General features: G+C 41.0%; 1 protein-coding gene across 1 annotated transcript in view; it reads right to left on the bottom strand.

Annotated features, from left to right (window-relative positions):
* Window positions 1-25,527, bottom strand: part of LOC310993316 (protein MTSS 1-like) — a 75,529-nt gene that overhangs the window by 12,646 nt on the left and 37,356 nt on the right. Inside the window, exons 4-7 of the mRNA XM_083981637.1 lie at window positions 9,028-9,112; window positions 6,805-6,896; window positions 5,450-5,524; window positions 5,159-5,170 (exon numbers count right to left, since the gene is read on the bottom strand). Of these exons, the coding sequence (XP_083837763.1) occupies window positions 5,159-5,170; window positions 5,450-5,524; window positions 6,805-6,896; window positions 9,028-9,112 (264 nt within the window). The remainder of the gene's footprint in view (window positions 1-5,158; window positions 5,171-5,449; window positions 5,525-6,804; window positions 6,897-9,027; window positions 9,113-25,527) is intronic.

The following is a 25,527-nucleotide window of genomic DNA, read 5'->3' on the forward strand; positions in this document are numbered from 1 at the left end:
CGAAGCTAGAGCTAGCTGGTTAGCATGCAAACTGTAAAGTAGAGACGTGATAGAGACAAGAGTTCACATTCACACTGACACCTCTGCAGAGTCAGACAGCTGTGGGCGAGTAAATGATTCAAGTTTGATGCTGAGCTCTCAGTGTTTCTTCTGAACTGGTTTGTAAACAGCTGCTGATGCTAATATTAGCCACGTAGCATCAGTGAAACTCCCTGTAACGACGGAGGAGAAGGTGGCGAAGGAAGTGCCACGGCGACGGATCATTAGTTTGTTTTAATCAGTGAACAGAACAAAGAGCAGCAGCTTGTTCCCAACAACAGTCAACAAACCATTAACACACATTAAAGAGCGATCAGAGTCACTGTGTCAGGATGTCCCGCCTGCAAACAACAAACAACCACTGGCGTCCAATTAAAAGACATCACACGCGTTATTAGAGAGGTTATTGATTATCTTAAAACCTCTGATTACAGAAGCCACTCGTTATCAGTCACACAGCTGCACGGGGATGTTTTAATGGTGGTAATTAATTTATGGTTCATTTGGTGTCATCACAACAATGTTGGACTGATGAAGTCTGTGTTGAAGAGACGCAATAACAAGATAATGCTACCTGAACTGTATGAAACAGGTCTGTTCAGTTTTTCAAAATAAATGCATGCATTACATGCTGCATTTTATTTGAACTCAATTTATATTTGAGAAAGTTAAAGTATAGAATACAGTTGTTTAAGATTGTGTGTGGGTTTTTTTTAATCATAATTTAAAAAAGAATACCGGTAGCTAGTTAAAAGTATATTTTATCAGTAGCCTAATTCTTTTTTTAAATCAATTACTAGACATTTCAGGTGACCCCATTTGAATTCCAGGCGACCCCATGTGGGTTCCCGACCCCAAGGTTGAAAAACACTGTATTACAAACTTTAAACATATAATTAAGCAACTGATAGATAAGTTTTACGGATTTTTTAAATGATATAATAAAGTGGGGTGGAAGTGAATTTCATATCTTGGAGCCTCTGTAGGAGATCTTAAATTGAGATTGTGGCGGCTGAAGCTGGGATGCTTTACAGGCCGAGTAATTATGAAATTGATTGTTTGCAAAATAGAAATTGTGAAAGGTTGTTAATCTGATAGATATCGACGATGCCAAGTTTACGAAACAAAGCTGACGAGTGACTTGTTGGAGAAGAAAAGGCAAATGATTCTCACTGCTCGTTTTTGCGACCTATGAATTGGGTGCAGTTTGGTTTGGTGAGTACTGGCCGAACCAATGGAAAACAGTTACAGCCTTAAAGTGGACTGAAGAAGTTCCCTCACTTAGAAGTTGACAATCCCACTCAAGAAGAACCACCACTGAGAACAGTCCTGATCGGATACGGGGGTTTCCACTATTTTCCGACCATGTTTTTGAGAATGAAACCATCATTGAGAGCTGTTTTGTCAAAAGATCATCTACAGGAACCGGTGGTTTGGAGCCGACATGCCGAGAGTCATGCGATGTGAGAAATGTCAAACTCAATTCTGCGGAGCCGAAAGTGACCACATCACATTTGAAAATCTGGAAACGAATTATTACTGATCGTTGTCGAGATTCACCGACCGCCAAGAAAGACTCTTTGTTTGAGAGTCTCATCCTCTTCACCTCAGGACAGACGTATAAACATGCAATCAAAGCTGCGTGAGATCCAGTCCTGGTCCAGCTTCAGGTTTCTGTCTGTCTATGTTTTCCTGGCAGCGGCTTCAGTGATGAGGAAGTCGAGACGGAAATATAAACTCTGGTTTCCAACTGAATTCATTCAAGCGTCGTGATACTGACAGCAGAAGACATCTCTCTCTCTTTCTCTCTCTTTTCCTCTATCTCTGCATCTCCCTCTTTCTTTCTCTCTGGTCGTGGTGAATCATGTGATCACTTCTCACGCCTGGATTAATTGATATTTATCAATGCAACACTGATAACGAGTTTTATTTGAGGTTTATCAATTTAACAGCTCAGAAACTCCAATATCCGAAGCAAGTTGCGTGATAAACGACGACGCCTACAGCTGTTCATTTACATCCCATTTACATATTAATCACCGCTTCGTATCTGCTGCTGCTGCTGCTGCTCGTCACAGTTTAACTTTGTTCATTAAAGGTCATGAATGTCAATTAAGACGCTGTTTCTGCCTCCTTAAAGCTGATCAGAGATCTGCGAGTTTTAGTCATCGAGATCCTGATCATCAAAGACTAGGATCTGATCCTGGATTTGGGTTTAATGAACGATATTGAACACTGACGAAAGGCTCTGTAGGGAGTCAGCCAACGCTTCAACAGTCACATCTGACTTATTTAGATCTCTACAGACAACTTTTTGTTAAATATTAAAATATAGAAAAGAAGAGTTCCCGCACCAACTTGCAGAAATGTATTGCATTGCAACGTTTCGGTACTAGACCTTTTTCAAGCAAATGAAAAAGCATTTGCAAATGAAAAAGCATTTGCTTGAAAAAGGTCTAGTACCGAAACGTTGCAATGCAATACATTTCTGCAAGTTGGCCATGTGTGCTGGAACTCTTCTTTTCTAATTTGGACTTAATTGTCACCCTCCGACGCACCTGCCCAAGAAATAGATGTGCGAAGATTTTTGCTTTTTCTAAATATTAAAATATAAAATGTAAGTTTATATGGGTTAAACATGAAAAGTACTTGTATTTGAGGATTTATCACATTTTATTTATCCCTTAGCTCAGGTAATGTTTTATAAACCACCACACAAACTGACTAAAAGCAGGTTAAATCCAGCCTGGGATCTGATTCCTCTAATCCCAATTTACATAAATGTTTAACGAGCCACATTAATTTAATTTAATTCTCTCATTCCTATTACTTCCTGACATCCACACCAGAGCACAGGGAGTTTCCTCTGCTGCTTCAACAACAGGCCGAGGACCGAGGCGGCCTCCTCCTCCACCACATCTGAGGTTCCTCTCGGGTCAATCCTGGGTCCTGTTTGTTTTGTCTCAGAGGCTCCATTCAGAGCTGGAAAGCCATCGATTCCTTTGTCAGCAGCAAGAACGAGTGCGTCGTTTCCAGTCATAACAGAGTCAGCGATTCAGACCGACTGGAGCTGGTAACTCTGTAACCATGAGGTTTGTTTTTGTTTTTCGTTGTGTTTCTCTGCAGCTCAGCAGCAGTGGCCCCCTCGCCGACCTCACAACCCCTCAACGCTCTCAGCCACTCTGAATCTAAGTTCATGTTATTACATGCAAGACCAGGTCACATTATCCCACTGTACGTTGTCATATAAAGACAAACACAAACATCATTGAGTATCTCCGGATATTGAACTGTTGCTCAGACAAAACAGAGAGATTTAACTCTTCTGACATTTTCCTGACAATAAATCAATTAAGTGGAAAAACTAGAAGCACTCGGAGAGCACAGACCTGCACCGACTCTACAATCAGACCACATACACAAACACACGTCAGAGGAAAACAATCTACAATATAATAATAAATATAAATAATCTGGATCTGCCCAGAAACTGAATGGATTCATCCCTGATGTATAAACCATCCTGTCACCACGTTGAGTTCAGATGTGTTCAGGAGTTTCTGTGAACTCCTGCTGATAAATAAACAAACACAACCTCCGAAAACTGAAGGATCAACAGTAGAGTAACGATTAAATGTGGATGTTTTCTTGTTGTCCTCCTGGGTCAAGGAAGGAAGGAAGGACGAAGGGAAAGAAGGATGGAAGGAAGGACAATGGGAAAGATGGAAGGAAAGAAGGAAGGTAAGATAGAAGGAGGGAGGGAACAGATTGGGTCAAAAAGGAAGGAAGAAGTAAGGACGAAGGGAGGGAAGGAAGGAAGGAAAGAAAGATGGAGGGAGGGAACAGATTCGTTCAAGGAAGGAAGAAAAAGGAAGGAAGAAGGGAGGGAACAGATCGGGTCAATTGGATCAAAAGAGGAAGAAGGTAAGGATAAAGGGAAGGAATGAAGGAAGGGAATAGGGATTGTGGAAAGAAGGAAGGGGAAAAGGAAGGAAAGAAAGATAGAGGGAGGGAGCAGATTTGTTCAAAGAAGGAAGGGAAAAGGGAAGGAGGAAAGAAAGATGGAGGGAGGGGAGGGAACAGATCAGGTCAATTGGATCAAAAGAGGAAGGAGTGAGTAAGTAAGGACAAAGGGGAGAAAGGAAGGAAGGAAAGAAAGAAGGAAGGGAATAAGGATTGTGGAAAGAAGGAAGGATGGAGGAAGAGAACAGAAGGACAACAGGAGGGTTAAATATCTAATATCTAAGTGAAAACCCTTCTCTATGTGTATTTATTTACTCTGGTCACAGCTGATCTGACAGTTGTTCTCTCTGTCAGATGTCAGATGTTTTCCAGAGTCGTTTCGTTGTGGATTGTGTAACGCCGTCATTTCATGTCGTGTTTTTACAAAACAGATCGGGGGAAACCTCCTCCTCCTCCCTCTGGTTTATTGTGTGTCTGCTCTTTGTTTGTGCTTCTGGTTCTATATGTGAGTCACACAAACAAACAAACGACACAGGAACATGTTTTTTGTTGACCGATGTGGGCGGGACGGGAAAATTTAAAAAGCAGATAAAGCGACGGAGGGAAAAGTGTCGACAGAAACTAAACCTCAGGAAGGTTTCGTCTGATTCTCTCCTCATTGTCTGAAGCTCTGGTCCAACAGATATGTAGTTATACATGACTTATACGTCCCTATGTTACGATGTTACTAAAAATAATATCACATATATTAAATACCATTGTAAAATTAGTATTAAACATGTCTATATGATGATTTCTTTATATGAAATTAGATTATATTTATTAATTTATATATTCAAGTTAAAACATATGCATTAAAACATCTCTACGCTTATATACTGTATGTTCTTATTCATTTTAAATATATTTATGATCATGTTTTGGACCCCACCATATATAATATCAACATATACTGACAGGTTTCTATTATTAATATAATATTTATTAACCATTTCATCATATTTATTAACTATTCATTGATGTTATTTCATTTTAATAAACTAGAAACGCACCAAAATGACCATTTAAGGATATGTTTATTTTATTTTGTATATGTAATTTTATATTTGTAGAAATTAAATACAGCTATATAATAATTTTGTGTGTATAAACTTACCGAATACATCAGCTGGTGGAGCAGAGCATGATGGGACGTCACCAGAGGGCGAGGCAGGGTGGGAAAGAAAAAAAAAACGGAAAAGGAATTTGATTACTTTTGAATTCTCTCTCTCACCCCTCCCACAGCCATAAAACTAAATTGCAGATGTAATTATGCCTTAAACACGATAAACCGTTTAATTATAACTGACTCTCGTTAAAGTGTCGAGGTTCCAGTTTCTCAGAGGAGTGAGTCGTTACAAGATGTTGTGTCACTGAACCAGACGACAGACGACAGAAGGTCACAAACCTTTCTTTGCTTTCTTCTGCAGCTTCAGAGTGTCGGAGGATCTCTTCTTGATCTCCTGACGGGCCTTCTTATACTCTGAGGAGACACACACACACACACACACATTAAAACAATCGCACAAAGAAACACACACACCTCGGAGACAAAGAGTCATGAATAATTAGTCCTGGTATAAACGTCACGGAGAAACGGTTTCTCCAAGATCCTGGAACAACTGATCTGCCAAGAAGCCGTAGAGCTGAGTGGGAGTGACGAGAGCTGTCAAATAATGTTGACTTTTCCAAAGCGAACGATATCTAAACTCACACAGACACGAGACACACACACACACACACACACACATACACACACCTGCTTTCCTAAGGATGTGTTTAGATTTGAGATCAACTTTATATGAAAGTTTTAACCAATGACCAATCATGATGTATTCATGTATTCACTTCTCATCGACTCCTGTGATTTTCAGGTTGTTTGATGTTTTATTTGGGGACCACAATGGAAATAAATACGCCTCGTTTACCCAGCCATTTGTTTTAAAGGAATAGTTCACCAAAAAAATGAAATTCAGTCATTGTTGGTTCACCCTCATGCTGATGAATACTCCGGAGTAGTTTTTTATTCCTCAAAGTGCATCTGGAGACCCGGGAGGCCGGTTAGTAGTCCAACGAAAACACAAAAACGTCCATAAAACTACACAAAAACCATTTAATATTCCTCCTTACTGCTCGTCCGCTGCAATCCAAGTGTCCTGAAGGGATATAGTCCAGACTTTACCCGAAACAACGTCATTTAGGACATTTTTACAGCCTAAACAGTCCTGGATTGAATTTGCCTGGTGCGCACTCTCGGGTCATGCGATGCATGCGGACATGACGGGACTTGCCTAAATGACGTTGTTTCGGGTAAACTCTGGACTATATCCCTTCAGGACACTTGGATTGCAGCGGACGAGCAGTAAGGAGGAATATTAAATGGTTTTTGTGTAGTTTTATTGACGTTTTTGTATCGGGCCCTATTACTCTCATATAAAGTTTTGGTTGGACTACGAACCCCCCTCCCGGGTCTCCGGAGTATTCATCAGCATGAGGTTGAGTCAATAATGACTGAATTTCATTTTTTGTTGAACTATCCCTTTAACTACGGTGCAGACAGACAGAGATGTATTATGTTTTAAAAAACAAATTGTCAAATAAAATCAATCCATCAATCAATCAACTCCATAACGGTTCAGGTAGAAGAAGGTTTAGCTCCAGTTCTGGGTTGTTGATGGTCTCCATGAATGACCTCACAGCTATAGCGAAGCCAACATGTGTGTGTGTGTGTGTGTGTGTGTGTGTGTGTGTGTGTGTCGGTACCTTTGGCGTGGTCTTTGTCCAGAGTGTTGGCCACTCTCTTCCACTCCTCCATCTGCTCCTGTAGAGGGCTGATCAGACAGTCCAGAAACACCCTGAAACACACACGCAAACACACTGTTAGAGCCATGTGTGTGTTTGTGTGTTTATGTGTGTGTGTGTGTGTGTGTTCATGTGTGTGTGTCAGGCTGAATGACTATGGACGTTTCTTAGTAACAAAACAAAAAAAAGTTTATTGATCAGATTCAGGTGACATGACATGAGTTTATCGGCTCCAACTGGTGAGAAGAGAGTTCATGTCTCTGTGTCTCCACCAGGTGAGAGTGAGGTGGAGGTGTGACATGGACCGGACAGGTGGTGGTGGTGGTGGTGGTGGTGTGTGTGTGTGTGTGTGTGTGTGTGTGTGTGTGTGTGTGTGTCAGGTGTCGTCTTGCACAGCCATGATCTTTCTACTCGAGGGATAAAACTCACTGGATTTCTATAAAACAGTCCAGGAAGCAGCAACGACGCCCCTACAAAATAAAAGTCTGAGGGGAAGTTGTTTTATATGTGGAGGAGTCAGATTCAGATTCAGATTCAGATTCAGATATTTTATTCATGTACTTAGCAAGAAAGTGTCTTCCAGATGAGCAGTTGCAACAGATGTACATGAAAGGGAACCCCAAAGAAGCAGAAACTGCTTATAAGTAGGGGACCCGAGCAGTCAACGGATCATTCAGAAGAAAACTGACGCGTCAAATCTTCAAGTATTTCCTTAAATAGAGCAGAATTTGAAAACATGGAAGCACAGAGGGAAGAGGACGCCACCTGGGATTACTTTTGGTGAGTCAGACTGTGTCAGGGATGATGTGGGTGTCAAGGTAACTAGATGATGTATCTCTGTATCTCCAGTTATGACGTCTTCTTAGTAACATGAGGTAAACAAAGACATCAAAACAAAACGTGTTTCCCTCTGGACGGCGTCTGAGCTGATCTCCGTGTCTACGATTCTGGAGTTTTTGTGTGTTTGGTTCATAAAATGTCACAAAAAGATGTTCCTCGAACTAAAGATATTCACTTTTCGATGATATGAAACAGAAAAACATCAAAATCCTCAGTGCACTGCAAAAAATCAAATATCTTACCAAGAATATTTGTCTTATTTTTAGTCAAAATGTCATTTCTAGTCAAAACTAATCTCATTCTACTTAAAATAAGACTTATCACATTAAAAAGCAGCTTGTTTTTAGACACTTTTTCCTTCTTTCAAGCATATTTTCACTTAAAATAATCTGATAGTGGAGCAAGTTTTTCTTCCTTATTACAAGCACCAAAAACTTGCTTTCACTGGCAGATTTTTCTACTTATTTAAAGTGAAAATGTGTTTGAAACAAGTGTAAATTATCTAAAAACAAGTTAATTTTTAGGTGATGAGTCTTATTTTAAGTGGAAAGGGATTGTTTTGTATTTGTAGACAAATATTCTTGGAAAGATTTTGAGTTTTTGCAGTGTGGTTCAGACGTCTCTTGGCCTCCAAACTCTCCACACACACACACACGCTGGTAAACCACGTCCTCGGGTGGATTACATGTCTCATACTGATCCTGGAGGAGGAAGACGAGGAGGAGGAGGAGGAGGAAGAGGAGGAAGACACTGGGGTGAAGGACGTCTGGGAGGCGGCGGAGAAGAGATGGATGTTTGTTCGTGAGGCTTCGTGTAACCACAGGGTGAATCCTCCGTGTGGCCTGTTTTACATCGAGCCTCATCGTCTCATTTCAATGTGAGCGACTCCTCTCCCTCCACACGGGGACTCGTGCAAAGAGAGGAGGATGAAGAGGAAGAGGAAGAAGAAGGAGGAGAGGAAGAAAACAGACGGGCGGAGGGAGGGATGGCGTCGCCGCGGGAGGCGAAGGAAGGAAATTAAAATAGAAACGAACAGAAGAAAAGGAGGAGGAAGAAGAAAAGGAGGAAGAGTCGGTGGGATGACTTCATCCATCAGCTGAGTTAACCCCGTCGCTATGACAACAAATAAACGGTAACAACGTTCTAATTGATCCGGTTAATTGATTTCGGTGACGCAGTCGGAGAAGAGAGCAAAGATGGTGGAGGATGGATGGATGGATGGATGGAAAAGCTGGAAGCAGCAGCAGGAGGAGGAGGAGGAGCAGGTTGCCATGGAGAGCTGGGAGGAGAGGCCTACACCTGTTCATCACACACACACACACACACACACACAGATCTGCTCACATGGAGAACTGGCGGAGTTTGGCCTCGATGCTGCGGTGCCTCATGCACATCCTGGTGAGAGCCGAGCCGATGTCCCTCGTCCCTCCTGGAAACACAGAGACAGAGAGAGAGAGAGAAAGAGAGAGATTATTACTGAGATGTAAAACCAGCTTCAGGAAACAGTAGGAGTATTGTTAATGTCATAAAGTGTATTCAAAGCAGCCGTAAAACGCACAAATAGGCAACACAACACCTGCACCCGATACAATAAACGGCAGAAAACAGGAAACACACAACACACGCGTCTCATCAGCTGCTCGTGCCACAGGAAACATGTGAAGTTGCTCAGAGAAGCTTTTAATGTAATTTAACATCTCAACATCTCGTTATCGAAAAGAAAAGAAAACTTCAAAAGTCAAAATTGGGCATCAAACAAACACGTCTCACTTCCCAGAGTTCCCTCAAAACACGTCCACTGTGATACCAAAGCGATGAAGATGTCTTTTTTTAAGCCGGCCTAAGCACTTTAAAGGGGAACTGTGCAAGTGCTTTTCCGCTGTTTGGTTACGCTGCTCTCGGCCATGTGCATTTGTTTACAACAAAGCCGGCGAAAAATCAATAAATGGAGCGGTGGATAATGTTACACAACATATACGATGTTATGGCGCGTGTGTTTGTGTAGTCTTGACCGTCATGAACAAAAGATTACGGGTTACGGAGAGACGAGAGCTGGGACATCGGGGCGGCGGCCAGGTACTACACTGATTGGTTTTCAGCTGTGAGACGCCAGGTGGAAGACAGAGAGCCTCCGTTCTCACTCGTAACAAGTCACAAGTCACGTAGTTAACGATCACAATTACTCCGGAGCTTTTTAATTAAGGTAAAAATGTAGCATAGCCACGGGAGAAATCCTGCTTAGTTCCTCTTTAAATTATTTAAAAAACTGAGTTGTTTTAGAGGTAAATTCATGCAAAACCACCACTGATGCACGTTTCCGTCAGGGGCAGTTTTTTAAAATTATTATCTCATAGCGTGGTGAATGTGCAGGTCACAACTTGTCCACCAGAGCGTTGTGGAGTTGTTGGATTGTGTATTTGATGAGTTTGATGAGGGAAACCAAGAAATCCCATTAGCCTCCGTAGCGTAGCTCTGAGCAGCTGGCAATGGGCCAATTTGCCAAAAATGTTGAACTATCCCTTTAAAACCTGATCAACATTGGACAACTTTCCACCTCAGACCAGAGTATTAACCCATTTCCTCCTGTGTGAGGTCAAAGGTCAGGGTTTGTGTGTGAAGGACGCTGCAGCCTGGTGGAGAGCGGTGGCAGAAGAAGCTCCACAGGCACCAGGAGGGAGCAGATGGTCGTCCTCTGTTTCCCCCAGACGGAGCGCTCCCTCCCGGGGAAGAGTTCAGCAGACCTCAGCCTGTCGGCCTGGAGCTCCAACAACAACACAACTACACAACAACACAACACGAACTGCTGATCGTCTTCCTGCTCCTGTGAGGACCGAGCTGAAACTCCGACAGTAAAAACACTCGTCACGTGTTGTATTGATGGTTTTTTTATGATCATTATCGTGATATTAAAAAAAGTGCATCACAGTGCATGTACTGTCCTCACGAGTACAGTTTACAAATGTGTGTGTGTGTGTGTGTGTGTGGGTGGGTGGGTGGGGTAGCGAGCACTGCATTGCACCACTGACACCTCCTTCTCTCCTCTGCTCTTCCCTCTTTCCCTCTCCTCCTGCTCCTCTTCATCATCATCATCACACACTGTTTCTTCTATTCCCTCCTTTCTCTCTCTTCTCTCTCCTTTTCAAACGAGCGGCCATCTTGTCTTAAAACGACTTTAATGTCACAATAAACTAATAATAATGACATAATTATCTGATGAGGTTATAAAACTAAACTTATAAAAGGTTTCTTTTTCACTCATTGCTTCCTAACGTCCTTGTCACATTAGTGGCAACTCTGAATCACCCACAGGTGACCGTGTGAATGAGTGTGTGAACGGTTTGTGGTCGACCAAGGTTTTTTTTGTTTGTTTGTTTGTTGTTAAAAATATTTTATCATATTTTATTGTGTTTTTATCTCATTTTATTTTCTACTATTGCGATATTTTATTGTTTTTGTTCATCTTCGTGCATTAGTCTCCATGTCATTCTTCTTATATATACTTTTTCCATCAAAATGTAAAGCACTTTGAACGGCATTTATTTGCTTTGAAATGTGCTAAATTTGATTGATTGATTGATTGATTGATTGATTGATTGATTGATTGATTGATTGATTGATTGATTGATTGATTGATTGATTGATTGATTGATTGATTGATTGATTGATTGATTGATTGATTGATTGATTGATTGATTGATTGATGGATGGATGGATGGATTGATTGATTGATTGATTGCGGCTAATGAATGAATCAAATACGCTGCGTTTGAGTCTAAATGTGCTGCAGAGAAACTGGAGGGATGATGAACTCTTCTCCTCTTCCATCATCACACCATCCCTTTTCACACATCATCCTCCGCTCTCCTCTTTTGGCTTCCCTCGCATCCTCTTCCTCACTCTTCCTCCGCTCTTCTCACCCTCAGACGAGGTGTTACCTCCTCTCTTCTCACCTCCTCTCCTTCTCTTCCTCCTCCTCCTCTTCCTCCTCTCGCTGCATGCGCTCCTTGGAGAAACGAGGTGTCGTACTTGCGAATCAGTCCAGGCTAAAACTCCCATCAGCCAGCGGGGCGCCGGCAACCCGCTGCAGACCAAACAGTCGTCTCGTCGAGGCGAGGGGGGCGACACGGCGCTTCACTGAGCTTCTAACTTAATTCTTATTTATTTTTTCACAATGGTAACATGACAAATCCATTTCCCGGGAACACTTTATAACATATAAGTACACACTATTAAGCATTAGTTAAGCATTAAATACTAAATTCATCATTTATAACACAATAATACTCATTAGTATGTAGTTTACTCACAGTTAAAAATGTTTTACTCATCATTGATTAGCACTAACTGTGTTTATAAACTACATACTAATGAGTATTCATGCGTTATAAATGAAGAAATCAGTATTTATTAACGCTTAACTAATGCTTAATAGTGTGTTTAAAGTGTTACCCATTTCCCTTCATATACATTTTTTTTTTCATTTTTTACAGCTGCACATGATCTTAACACTTATAATCAAGAGTTGTATAATAAAGCAGTACGATAAAATAATAATAATTAGAACAAAGGTGTTCAGAAATGGCCGTTTGTCCTGTTTGTCGCACCTCCTTCTACGAGTTTCCACGAGTTGCCGCATGAGTTTACCCGAGTAAGGAAAACGAATTTGATTGGTCGTTATCGAGCGGACGGGATATTCAATGTTTGGGGCGAGACCGAGCTCGGTGTGTGTGTGTGTCTCTCAGACGTTTGATTGACGGATGACGGATCCAATCGCATTGTCTGATGAATCGTGAGCAAGGTGACGTATAATTTGTGCGCCTGCGTTATCCAATGCGAAAAAAAACTACCCAACTTTCACCCCACATTTACTCAAAAATAGAATTTTGCACAAAGTTTGGGCTACATCGTCTGATAGATGAGATATTACACTAATTTTATGACCCAGAGTGGGCTCAAATTCATTTTTCTTTTCTGTACAGCTTTAAAGTGAGAAAAATAAATAAAATAAAGGAAGATAAATTATGGAATATAATAAAAAGAATGATAATATTGTTAATAATAATAATAATAGTTTGAAGGAATAAATAAATAAAATAAAATAAATAAATAAATAAAAAAAAGGAGAGAGATCGTACTGAGCTTCTTTAAAAGGATGATGTTATAGTGAGCGTCTGAGTGACAGGAAGCTGCTGCTCTCTGGAAAACGACCTCCACGGCAGAAATAGAGTCAGAGTTGAAAAGCAGACGTCCAAATGAGCTCCGTCCGTCGTGAGGAAGGTTTTCCTCCCTGGAAACACTTCTACTAACTCGACATGAGCTGAAGCCCCGTGCAGGACGAGATCGTTTCCCCAGATCTTCGCCGTTCAAACACTTGGCGCCTGACGAGGAGTCTGGGCCCGTTTCCACCGGCGCTGTCAGTCAGTCCCGGTTCCTCGGCCGCTGTCCTGCAGGACCCCAGCAGTTAGAGCGCGAATAATCCTGAGCTACCATCGCTTTTCATTTTAAGGAACCAGTGCCAATAATATTAACTGTTAAAACTCACATTTAGGCCAAAGAGCCGTAATAAAAACTGAGGCTTAAATACGACTCCAAGGTGCTTTTAAAAATGTGACACTGTGTTTGAGTTTGACTCTGAGGAACCTCCAGATGACTTTCACAGAACTTCTACTTACTTTGACAAAAAACTGCTTCTATGTATTTAAATGGTGACGCCACCTATTAAAAAGACACAAAAAAAGAGAAAATGTCCTGAGTTTGGAAATTTGAGCTTTAAACTGAAATAAAAGGGGGAAAACTAAATGTGCTGAGTAAAGTGTAAAAGTAACAAATTGGCCCATTGCCATAATCCCTATAGTCATAGCAGTAGGTTCGTTACCTTTAATCGTCGGTGTAAGCTATTTTTAGAAAGGCGGAGCAGAGCCGTGAGCTGCTCAGAGCTACGCTACGGAGGCTAACGGGATTTCTTGGTTTCCCTCATCAAACTCATCAAATACATAATCCAACAACTCCAAAACGCTCTGGTGGACAAGTTGTGACCTGCACATTCACCACGCTATGAGATAATAACAGAACGTTCCGAGACAGAGTTGTTTTAGAGGGAAATGCAGAGACTGCTTGCTGAAAAACTGTCCCTGAACGCAACGCGCATCAGTGGTTTTGCATGAATTTACCTCTAAAACAACTCTGTCTGGTAACGTTCTGTTATTATCTCGTAGCGTGGTGAATGTGCAGGTCACAACTTGTCCACCAGAGCGTTTTGGAGTTGTTGGATTGTGTATTTGATGAGTTTGATGAGGGAAACCAAGAAATCCCATGAGCCTCCGTAGCGCAGCTCTGAGCAGCTCGCGGCTCTGCTCCGCTGCTCTAAAAATAGCTTGCACTGACAATTAAAGGTAACGAACCTACTGCTATGACTATAGGGATTATGGCAATGGGCTAGTTTTGCCTTTTAATATTCTACAGTTGTGCATCTTGGACCTGCACAATAAATAAACTTTTTTCTCTCAGTGACACAGTTGGTTGAGTCTCCTGGTTCTAGCAGACTAGTGCTGCAGGGTCACAGTCACTCAATTAGTTCCTGGTCAATTCAGCTGATTGACCCAACGGTGGACTTCTCACGCTGAGCCCATGTGTGTGTGTCTGTGTGTGTGTGTGTGTGTGTGTGTGTGTGTGGGTGTGTGTGTGTGTGTGTGTGTGGGTGTGTGTGTGTGTGTGTGTGTAATGTGTTGAGACCCATTTGACCCAATTCCCTGGGACAGAGCAGCGTCTCTGTCTGACCTGCAGCCGGTTCGCTCTGAGCTCGGCTCGACGGCCTTGAGGCTCCGACAGCCAGAGAGCGACCGGTTCAGACTCAGACGCCCAGAGGAGGAAGTCCTGAGTCCCGATGGCGTCAAAACGACAGGAAACGAGCGATTAGTCGGATCGAAGCAGCGCGAAGAGGAGGTCGCAGATGAAACTAAACTGTGTGACATCACAGACCAAAGAGAGGCCTAAGTATTGCACATATTAACATAAACAGTCTTAGGAACAAAATAAATGAAGTCACTGAAATGTTATTTGAACATAAATTGCACATTCTTGCCATCTCGGAAACTCACCTAGACTCTTCCTTTGAAGATACGGAGCTAGAGATTAAAGGTTACAACATTTACAGAAATGATAGAAATAAATATGGTGGGGGAGTAGCTTTTTATGTTCGGGATCACGTGCCTGTGAAAATATGTACTGATATGATGCAATACAACATTGAAATATTATGGTTACAAGCATATTTACCTCATCGAAAGCCTATACTGTTAGGATGCTGCTACAGACCACCCAGTGCTAAGAGTGAATATCTTGATACAATCTGTGATATGTTAGATAATAATGCTGTTGTGGGTCAGGATATTTACTTCATGGGAGATTTTAACATTGACTGGTTTGCTAATAACTGCCCTTTGAAGAACAAGATGCAAACTGCCACAAATACATGTGGACTTACTCAAGTTATAAATAAACCTACGAGAATATGTGTAAAGCTGGATGGCACTTAAACATCAACGTGCATAGACCATATTTTTACAAATTGTCCAGACCTGTGTAATAATATATTGTCTGTTCCCATCGGCAGCAGTGATCACAACCTGGTCATAGTTGGAAGAAACATTAAAGTAAGTAATCCTGGACCCAAAATTATTTTTAAAAGGTCATATAAACGGTTCAATCAAGATGTATTTGTTAATGATGTGAAAGAAATCTGTTGGTCTGAAGTCTTAGCAGCCAATAATCCTGAAATTGCTCTATTGAAGTTTAACAATTTATTTTTGCCTCTAGTGGAGAAACATGCACCACTACAGAAGTCTACTGTCAGGAATGCCAAAACACCCTGGTTAGATAAAGAAATTAAAGATGCTATGAGAATGAGAGATCAAATGAAAAAAACTGCAAGTATAACGGGAAATATATGTGACTGGGACCTCTATAAGAAAATGAGAAACTCTGTTACTAAACTTAACAGAAAAAAAAAGAAAATTTACTTTGAAAAACGAGTTAACGAGGTAGGAAATGATAGTAAAAAACTATGGAACATTTTAAATGATCTGACAGGGAGAAAAAACAAAACGAATCCATCCTTTATGGAGGCAAATGGCAAGTTCATTACCAAGCCCAATGAAATTGCAAACTATTTAAATGATTATTTTATTAGCAAACTAGAAAAAATAAGAGGAAACATGTCTAATCTAAGTAATGATATATCTCACCTATTAATAAGAAATAAAATCATGAATGGAAAAAACTCCAAGTTTAAACTGGAGAATATAAGCACTAACAAGGTAAAGGATTTCCAAAAAAATTGCAAAGACAAACCATCGGGTGTTGATGGCCTTGACAGCAGGCTTCTCAAAATAGCTGTTGATCAGATAGCTCCTGCATTAACCCATATAATTAATTTAAGTTTTATGTGTGGTACATGTCCACAAGCATGGAAGCAGGCGAAAATAATCTCACTGCCAAAAAACAAGAGAATGCCCTTTACCAGCTCAAATAGCCGTCCTATAAGTTTATTACCAGTATTAGGAAAAATAATGGAAACGATTGTATTTGAACAAATTAATAACTATTTATCTGCGAATAACATTATCTGTAACTCTCAACATGCTTACAGAAGGGCTCACTCCACGGCAACGGCGCTGACTAGCATGTCTGATGATTGGCTTAGAGCAATTGATAACAAAAATATGGTTGGTGTTGTATTTCTGGATTTCTCAGCTGCTTTTGATGTAATTGATCATCACTTACTACTAACAAAACTGTCCTGCTATGGCTTTGAGCAATCTGCACTTAATTGGTTTTATAGCTATCTATCAAACAGGACACAAACAGTATTTTTTAATGGCAGCTACTCAGAAACCAAAACCACGACATGTGGAGTACCTCAAGGGAGCTGCCTTGGTCCTTTATTATTCAGTATTTTCACAAATGATTTACCGTATGTATTAGAGAAAGCTAACACAGTTATGTATGCGGATGACGCAACCATATATACATCAGCATCTACTAATAATGTATTAGAAACTATTATGAATAAGGAACTAGAAAGTGTGGCTGAATGGGTTAAAGAAAACAAGCTGGTCCTGAACATATCTAAAACCAAGTGCATGATTGTAGGCTCAAATCATAATATTGATAGAAATCCTGTTTTAAATATTAAAATCAAAGATATCAATATAGACCAGGTACATGAGACCAAATTGCTGGGAGTGACAGTTGACAACAAATTATCATGGAAAAAACACATTAATAATATGATTGCTAAGATGGGTAGAGGTATATCAATTCTAAGAAGACATGCAACTTTTATAAATATAAACATCTTGAAAACAGCAATCCAATCGATAATATTATCACATCTCGACTATTGCCCAGCAGTTTGGTCAAATGCCACTGGAGACATGTTAAATAAACTACAATGTATACAGAATAGAGCTGCCCGCAAAATACTGAAGTGTGACTACAGGACAAGGATAATTTCTATGCACAAGAAACTTAACTGGTTACTGGTCAAAGACAGACTATTGTACTCACTGTTTGTTGTTATTAGAAATATATCTGTCCTAAAAACACCTGTTATCTTGTTTAAAAACCTCGCTTTTAGTGCAGAGAGTCATAAATATATCACCAGACATGCAGCTGTAGGAAACTTTACATTACCTAAAGCAAGATCTAACGCCATCAAGCGTACAGTTTTGTATAGAGGTATGAAAGAATGGAATTCACTGCCGAAAAATATCAAACTCACCACGAACACAAAGAAATTCAAAATATTAATAAAACAGCATTTATCAAAGTAAGACAACATGGTATATTTATATATGGAGTATATTTCGATGGATATATGTGTTATTATAATTTATAAAACGGACTGTAGAATGAATGTATATACAAGTATGATGTGTGATGTGTAATGATGTATACATATATGATATGTAGAAATGTGGGTAATAGGATTAGTATGTGAACAATTAATATAACGAAGAATGAATGAAGCACAGTTAAGAAATGTAAACACTTATTCTGTTTTTGTTTTGTTAGGTTAAGCATATCGCTCACTTGTTTTTTTTGTTTTAAATTTTTATAATGTTTATGTTTTGTGTTTTCAACTGTATATTTGATACTGTTGGACCCCAGGAAGAATAGCTGTGGCTTTGCTGCAGCTAATGGGGATCTTAATAAACAAATAAACAAATAAACAGATCTATACAGACGACCAGTTTTAACCTCTTCCTTCTTCACAGTTTGTTTATTCACCACAAACAGTGGAGGTTCTGACAGTTAGGATTCTTTAACGTGTTCTTATATGAACTGATCCTTTAAAGAGGAACTATGCAGGACTTTTACCATAACTATGCTGCATTTTTACCTTAATGAAACAGCTTCCGAGTAATTATGATAGTTAAATAATGAATTGTAACTTGTTCCAGGGAAAATGGAGGCTCTCTGCCTTCCACCTAGCGCCTCTTGACTGGAAATCAACTTTGTAAGATCAGAACCACCGCCCCGGTGTCCCTGCTCTAGCTCTCACAAACGCGCCCCGTAATCTCTTGTTTATGACAGATAAGAGACTACACGAATATGCATGTCGTAACATCATATATGATATATAATGTCATCTACCACTCTATGGATTGATTGCTCGCCGGCTTCGTTGTAAACAAACGCACATGGCCGAGAGGAGGGTTAGCAAAACAGTAGAAAAGCAACCAGACTTGCATAGTTCCCCTTTAAAAATGTATCTCATGTTCAGTCACATGTCTCCATTCAGGTATCATCACTGAGTCTAAAGAGAAGCCGTGTCTCATCGTGTCTCATCTTGGTTTCAGAGAAAGTGAAATGCAAAGAGCAGAAACAAGTTTTGTTTATCGTGACCTTGTCGACAACCAACTTCAGTCTAGACCGAAACAAAGCTTTGTCTGCCTTGTTCTTTAGATAATTGTGTGTGTGATACCGCCATAAAACCCAAAAGGTGAAGCTACACAATAAAACATGAGGAAGAAGATAAACTACAGCAGAATAATCTCAGCGACTTAAGGTGGAGACTTTGTCAGAGAACTTAAATTCTATCTAACCCCGACAGTTTACCGGTATCTTTGGAAAAATGTAGTTACATAGTTAATGGCTCTTTCAAAATAAAGCGTACCTTTCATTAGCTTTTTTTTTCACGGCCTAAAACACATTTTTTATGCTTCTGTCCTGCTGCTCATCTAAACTGGGAGCTGATCTGAAGGTAACACACAGATTTTATAGGTAACAACCCACAACTAATAACCAAAGTATCAAGTGTTTGTTTTTTAATAAGCATGTAAAGTGAGTAAAAGTTTGAAATACTCTTGATAATGATCTGATTGAGGCCCTCAACTCTCCTCACTGACGACTCCTCGGCCTTCAGCGACCTTGAGGATCAGTCGTAGCACTTCTCTCCGTTTCCTTTCCCTCCTCACCGTTACAGTATTCAACTCTCTGAACTGAATCAGACCGACGACATCGAGTATCAAGACGATATCGTCACCGGCGTGGTGGCGTTCGTTGATCTCACAGGTCTGGACGCTCGCTGTGTAACCGGAGGAACGGCGGCGGATGGGGACGATGGGGTCGTGCACACATGCACCACACCACAGCGCTTCTGGCATCGAGAACCGCCACAATGAACAGTAGGTGACCTGGAATCTAAGACTGGAATCTAAACCTCCGTCCGTCCGACTGGGATGTGAACTCAGCCGTCACATTCCCACTGGAGGAGCCGCTCCCCACCAACACACTGGTGGCTGAGGAACCGGAGCAGCTGAAGACACACACACACACACACACACACACACATACAGTGGCCCAGCAGGACAGGCAGTAAATCACAGTCCTGTCGTATGAGACTATATTTCTTGTCTTGTTGCTACAGGGAGGTTACGAGCACAGAGCTATTTTTGATAACTGGTGCATGAGGGGGCGAAGAGAGGAGAGGAAGAGGAAGAGGAGGATGAAGGCAGCGAGAGAGAGGGCAGAGAGGGGGGGATGAAATGTCAGAGGAGGAGAGGAAGAAGAAGAAAAGGAGGACAGGAAAGCCCGAAAGCCTGAAACATACAGATCTTTACATTTCCAGTTTTCTCTACATGTCCTTCAGATCACCTGTCAGTCAAACCGGCTGTCTATACATACAGTATGCTCTTTAAGTTTCTGTTGTATGTTAAGCAGATAACATTACTAATGTTTATTATTCTACTATTATTCTCGTGTTTTATCCAAAACAGGTGTCATAGATTCATCTAAATGGAGTTTAAGTCGACAAAGGTGGAGGAAACTGAAACTCACTGCATCTGCATTAACATAAAAATACAGTTCACATGTTTATTTCAATAAAACGCTGCAGTTTTAGATCCTTTTCCTGTTCTCATGCAATATCTGTAGCTTTAAAAGTACCAAAAAATGTACTTAATAATGATATTACCACTTTAAAAATGTTGTAAAAATAAAATCTATTATAATTATTCTCCCCGTCCAATGTCATGATGTTATTGTAAATAGAACAATACTGTTCATCAGTGGAAATAGTGAAGAAACGAGAAGACACTGGACCATAACAATGAAAATAAACTTCCACCTTTTATTTTGAAGAGAAAAATTTAAGAAAATGACCCAAAAAAAGTATAATATGAATAAAAATAGATAGGAGTCATTTTGCTCTTGTGACATAGCAAACATTAGTATTATCAGCTACATCTTGCAGCTACAGTAAATGTTTCTTCCAGATAGTCGTTGATGCTACGTAACAGTGGCTACGTAGCAGCAGTAAAACTAACATATACTATCTTCTTTAAAGACCGACTTCCTGCTCAGACTGAAGAAGTTTAGAGGTTTTAGGTGAGATCAGAGTCAAAGTGAAATGTCAGAGAGGAAAACACATATTGATTTCTATTAATTTACAGCATGTTGAGTGTGTGATAACGAGCTCTCCCATCACCCTGTTCACCTTCAACTCTGCAGGGAGTCAGATGTCAGAGCTGTGATGTCAAAACCCCGTGAAGAGGAAACAGATATGCATGGAATAATATGTAACTTAAGTCCCACTAAAACTTTTTTTTTTGCTGCCACCTGATTGGCTGAGGGCGAAACCAATCAGGTGATGGTCAAGGTTCAAACAGCTGCGTAGTGTTGCCTGGTGGTTGCATCAGTCAGCATCTCTCCCTCTCTCTTCTCTTTCTCTCCATATAGCCAAGGTCACTTTACCACTTCAATACGTCTCCCGTGTCAACAAGCGAGCAGCAGAAGTGTCGCTTGCTCCGCCGCTGTCAATCTCTTTAATGCCGCGGCACGAAATAGCGGCGTACGGCTAATTAGCAGCAGCGGCGGTGGAAAGGTCACATTGAGCTGAGAGCTGCAGAGGCGACGGGACGAGAAGCTGCTGCACAGAAACAACAACTTTAGATTTCACATCAACCGCCACGCTGTGATTTAAGATCCCATCAGCTTCAATTTTAGCTTCATCTGGTGTTTCTGAAGTGAAACAATGTTTGTTATAAGTCAAGGATGTTTTAACACAACTATGAATTTCATACTGTGCAAGTGGGAGTTCAGAAAACCTCCTATAAATACAGTAAAAGCTCCTCACCTCCAATCATTATCACATGACCTCACATGCTCTCATCCCATTGGTTCGACACTTCAAAACAATCTCCAACTATGTTTACACTGTTTTCATATGGTTTAATTATCAGAAAAAATAGTTACAGAGTCATTAAATTCATCTCTGAACTTGGAAAGTTGATGAAATTTTGGTTGAGTTGCAGAGTTGTAACGTCACATATGTGGAAACAGGAGTAAATGTGATAAACTATTGATTAAAGCTGCAAGGATTGACAGTTTAGAAATCAATGTTTTGCTAGCATTTAACATAATTGATAACGACTGAGAACAGTGATCACAGATTTCAGTGTAGAAGCACATAAATACACTGAAATAGGATTATACGTGATGCACTTGAATGCAGCATCCATCCCTCACCCATATCCTGTTTCAACAGGAAACTGCAGCAGCTTAACGAGGAAACAATTATCATCTTGTGTCGACCGGCTCAGACTCGACTCGTCTGTGAGAAATGTAGAAATCTGAGGAAAAGCTAAATAAAATAAACCGTGTTGAGAAAACGCTGATGAATCTTCGCTGCTTCAGGTGTTAACGTCCTCACACAGCGGGAAGGTTTCAAGGTCTGGGTTTCACCTCCGAGGCCAAAAAAAGAGAATTTTCTTTTTTTTTATTCTCACAGTTTCAGTTTGTGCAGAGAGACATGGAAAAATCACTTCTCACTTCTCACTCACACATCGACTGTAAAAAAAAGGCCAAATTAAAGGAATAGTTCACCAAAAAATGAAATTCACCCTCATGCTGATGAATAGAGTAGTTTTTTATTCCTCAAAGTGCATCTGGAGACCCGGGAGGCCGGTTCGTATTCCAACAAAAACTTTATATGAGATTAATAGCACAAAAACCTTGTAATATTCCTCCACACTGCTCGTCCGCTGCAATCCAAGTGTCCTGAAGGGATATAGTCCAGAATTTACTCGAAACTACGTCATTTAGGTCATTTTTACAGCCTAAACAGTCCTGTATTCAGTTTGTCTGAGGTGCGCTCTGACATTCATGCGTGTGATCAATACAGGACAGTTTAGGCTGTAAAAATGTCCTAAAAGACGTTGTTTCCAGTAAACTCTGGACTACATCCCTTCAGGACACTTGGATTGCAGCGGACGAACAGTGTGGAGGAATATTAGAGGGTTTTTGTGTAGTTTTATGGACTTTTTGTGTCGGGCCCTATTGACTCTCATATAAGGATTTCGTTGGACTACGAACAGGCCTCCCGGGTCTCCAGATGCACTTTGAGGAATTATAAATAAAAAACTACTCCGGAGTATTCATCAGCATGAGGGTGAGTCAATCATGACTGAATTTTGGTGAACTATTCCTTTAAATCAAGTTTAACTTCCAGTGTTTCTGCGTGATTCTAAATAAAACACGAACGTGAAAGGCCAGCGAGGTCAACGTTGATACTTGTGCCTCGTTGACAGAGTCACACACACTGAGCTCCCATGATCTAACTGGGTTACAGTTTCATGTGAGGCGGGAGCTTCTTTTTTATTTTTTTATTTTGGCGAGTGCCGCTGGAGGAGTAAACAGAATTCCTCACAGCTCCTGCGGGGCGGCGAGGTCGTACGAGCCTGGAATACCACACACCGAGGCCGGGAGGAGGAGGAGGAGGAGGAGGAGGAGGAGGAGCGGGCCGAGGATGCCAGGCAGGGGAGGCTGCAGTCTTAGGATGCCTTCTGCATGAGTGTGTGTGTGTGTGTGGATTCTTTAAATAAGTAGATATTCCTGGGAATACCTCCCGTCTCCGGTTACGTCCTGGCTGGATCAGTTTGCTGCCGGTGGGATTTTCAGACCTCTGGCCCGACGGCAGCAGACAGACACCAACATGTTATAATAACGACTTGGTTTCTGTTAATTAATGGACGTCGGAGCCTCAGAGTGAACGGCTGCATGCGGTTGATTCGATGTTTCGATGTTTTAAATGCTTTTGTTTCAGTGGACAGAGTTCATTCTGGCCACAGATCTGCTGACCTGTTGTCCTGGGGGAGGGGACAGGGTTGTCATGGACACTGATAACTGTCAATCATCTGCAGTGAAGCAGCTGCCACGACCCTCGGCTCACTGGGCTGCTGCACTGCTGCAGTCACCCAGAGGAGAAAAACCTCAAATCTCACTACTACTAGTACTACTTCTTAGGATTTAAAGGGATAGTTCAACATTTTGGCAAATTGACCCGTTGCCATAATTTATTTTATTTTATTTATTTGTTTAAGGGGGACAGTGCACATTAATGAACATAATAAATGTAAAGGTGCCAGTGTTAGCCAAAGGCTAGTTTCAGACTGTAGTCCTCCGGGCAAGGTGTTAAAAGTCATTAAAAATAATCCCTATAGTCATAGCAGTAGGTTCGTTACCTTTAATTGTCGGTGCAAGCTATTTTTAGAATGGCGGAGCAGAGCCACGAGCTGCTCAGAGCTACGCTATGGAGGGTCATGAGGCTCACGAGAGCATTTTTAAGTTGTTGGATTGTGTATTTGATTAGTCTGATGAGGGAAACCAAGAAATCCCACTAGCCTCCGTAGCGTAGCTCTGAGCAGCTCGCGGATCTGCTCCGCCATTCTAAAAATAGCTAAAACTATAGGGATTATGGCAACGGGTCAATTTGCCAAAATGTTGAACTATCCCTTTAAGTGGCAGAAGAGTTTTTTATTCATTTTCAATTGCACATTACAAACCCAAAAGAGTTTGTCACCCTGAATCTTAACTTTGAATTTGAGACTGAAAATGGTCACATGATACATAGACGTTTACATTTCAGATACTGTTTTGGTTCGTTATTTCACAATAAAAGCTGTTAATTCTTCTACAATATATGTTCTATGATAAAAAAAAATACTCCATCTGTCCATTTTCAGAATAAAGCCAAACTTCAAAATATTGGCTGTAGTTTAGACTTTTAGATTTCAGAATAAAAATGAATATTATTATTTTATTTTCTCCACAAATAAGTGTCATTGTCAATTGTATTCGGCAATAATGCAAAAATATACAAGAAACTATTGATTATTTCACTATCATCAATTTACTCCTCATTTCATCAATTCATTGATTAACAATTAACCTTTACAACTTGCAAAATAGTAAATAATGCCCATAATTCACTGAGGTTCAGTCCAAACAACAATCTAAAACCCCAGTTATCTTTTATTTACAGGAAGAAAAATGTGTGGTGTTTACTTGGTGTCCTCCCTTCATGCGTTCTGCACTGCACTCGAACATCTCTCTGCACAAATAAACCGCAGCATCACTTGTCTTGTCATCCCTCCCATGATGCCTTGCAGCTTTAATCGTCCTCGGAGGAGTCGGGGAGGAGGATTCAGATGAAGAGTTCGGCCGTTCCTCCTCCTCCTCCTCCTCAGGCAGCTGAGAAAACACATCAGCTCAGAGGACACGGAGACGAACCAACCAACCTCCCTCCCAGCCACCGAGCCTTTCACACACTGCTCGGTTAACTCCCTCACACGCACAGAGAGCTGACCACACACACACACACACACACACACACATACATATGTAAGACGGGTGGAAACGTGCTTCGATCTAGAGAGAAACAGGAATGCAGAAACAAGATCTTGTTGATATCAGACGCTCTTTAATCCAAACACTTTTAAACAAATCCAATGGTGCTATCCAACTTCAGCCAACACACACACACACAAACTCTCTTACACACACACACACACACACAAACTCTCTTACACACACACACACACACACACATATATACTTTGAACTGAGACTAAAACAAAGTAAAACGTAGCGTTTGATTTGTTTGACCCGAGCTGCTGCCAGCCCCCCGAGCGAAACCACGGCTCTTATTTCACCACTAATCTGTATTCTGAAAGCGTTGGCAGGCTGACTGTGAACACACTGCCCTCTGTGTGTGTGTTGTGCGGTGTGTGTGTGTGTGTGTGTGTGTGTGTGTGTGAGTGTGTCAGAGAGCGCTAAATGCTTGTGTCACTTCAGACTCAGACTTGGCCTGTAAAGACGCTGATGCTGCTCAGGTTGCTGTTTGTAAAAGACGACGCGACCTGCGCTTCAATTAAAGAGAGAACAAACACACTTTCAACAGTCACCTTCACCTCCACACACTCAACAAACTCTCTCTGTTCATGCAGACGAAGCCGGGATCGACCAGCCTCCGCAAAACGATTGTTCAGATTTTTTTTTATT

The sequence above is a fragment of the Trachurus trachurus genome (genome assembly GCF_905171665.1).
Source record: "Trachurus trachurus genome assembly, chromosome: 11".
Classification (NCBI taxonomy): domain Eukaryota; kingdom Metazoa; phylum Chordata; class Actinopteri; order Carangiformes; family Carangidae; genus Trachurus; species Trachurus trachurus.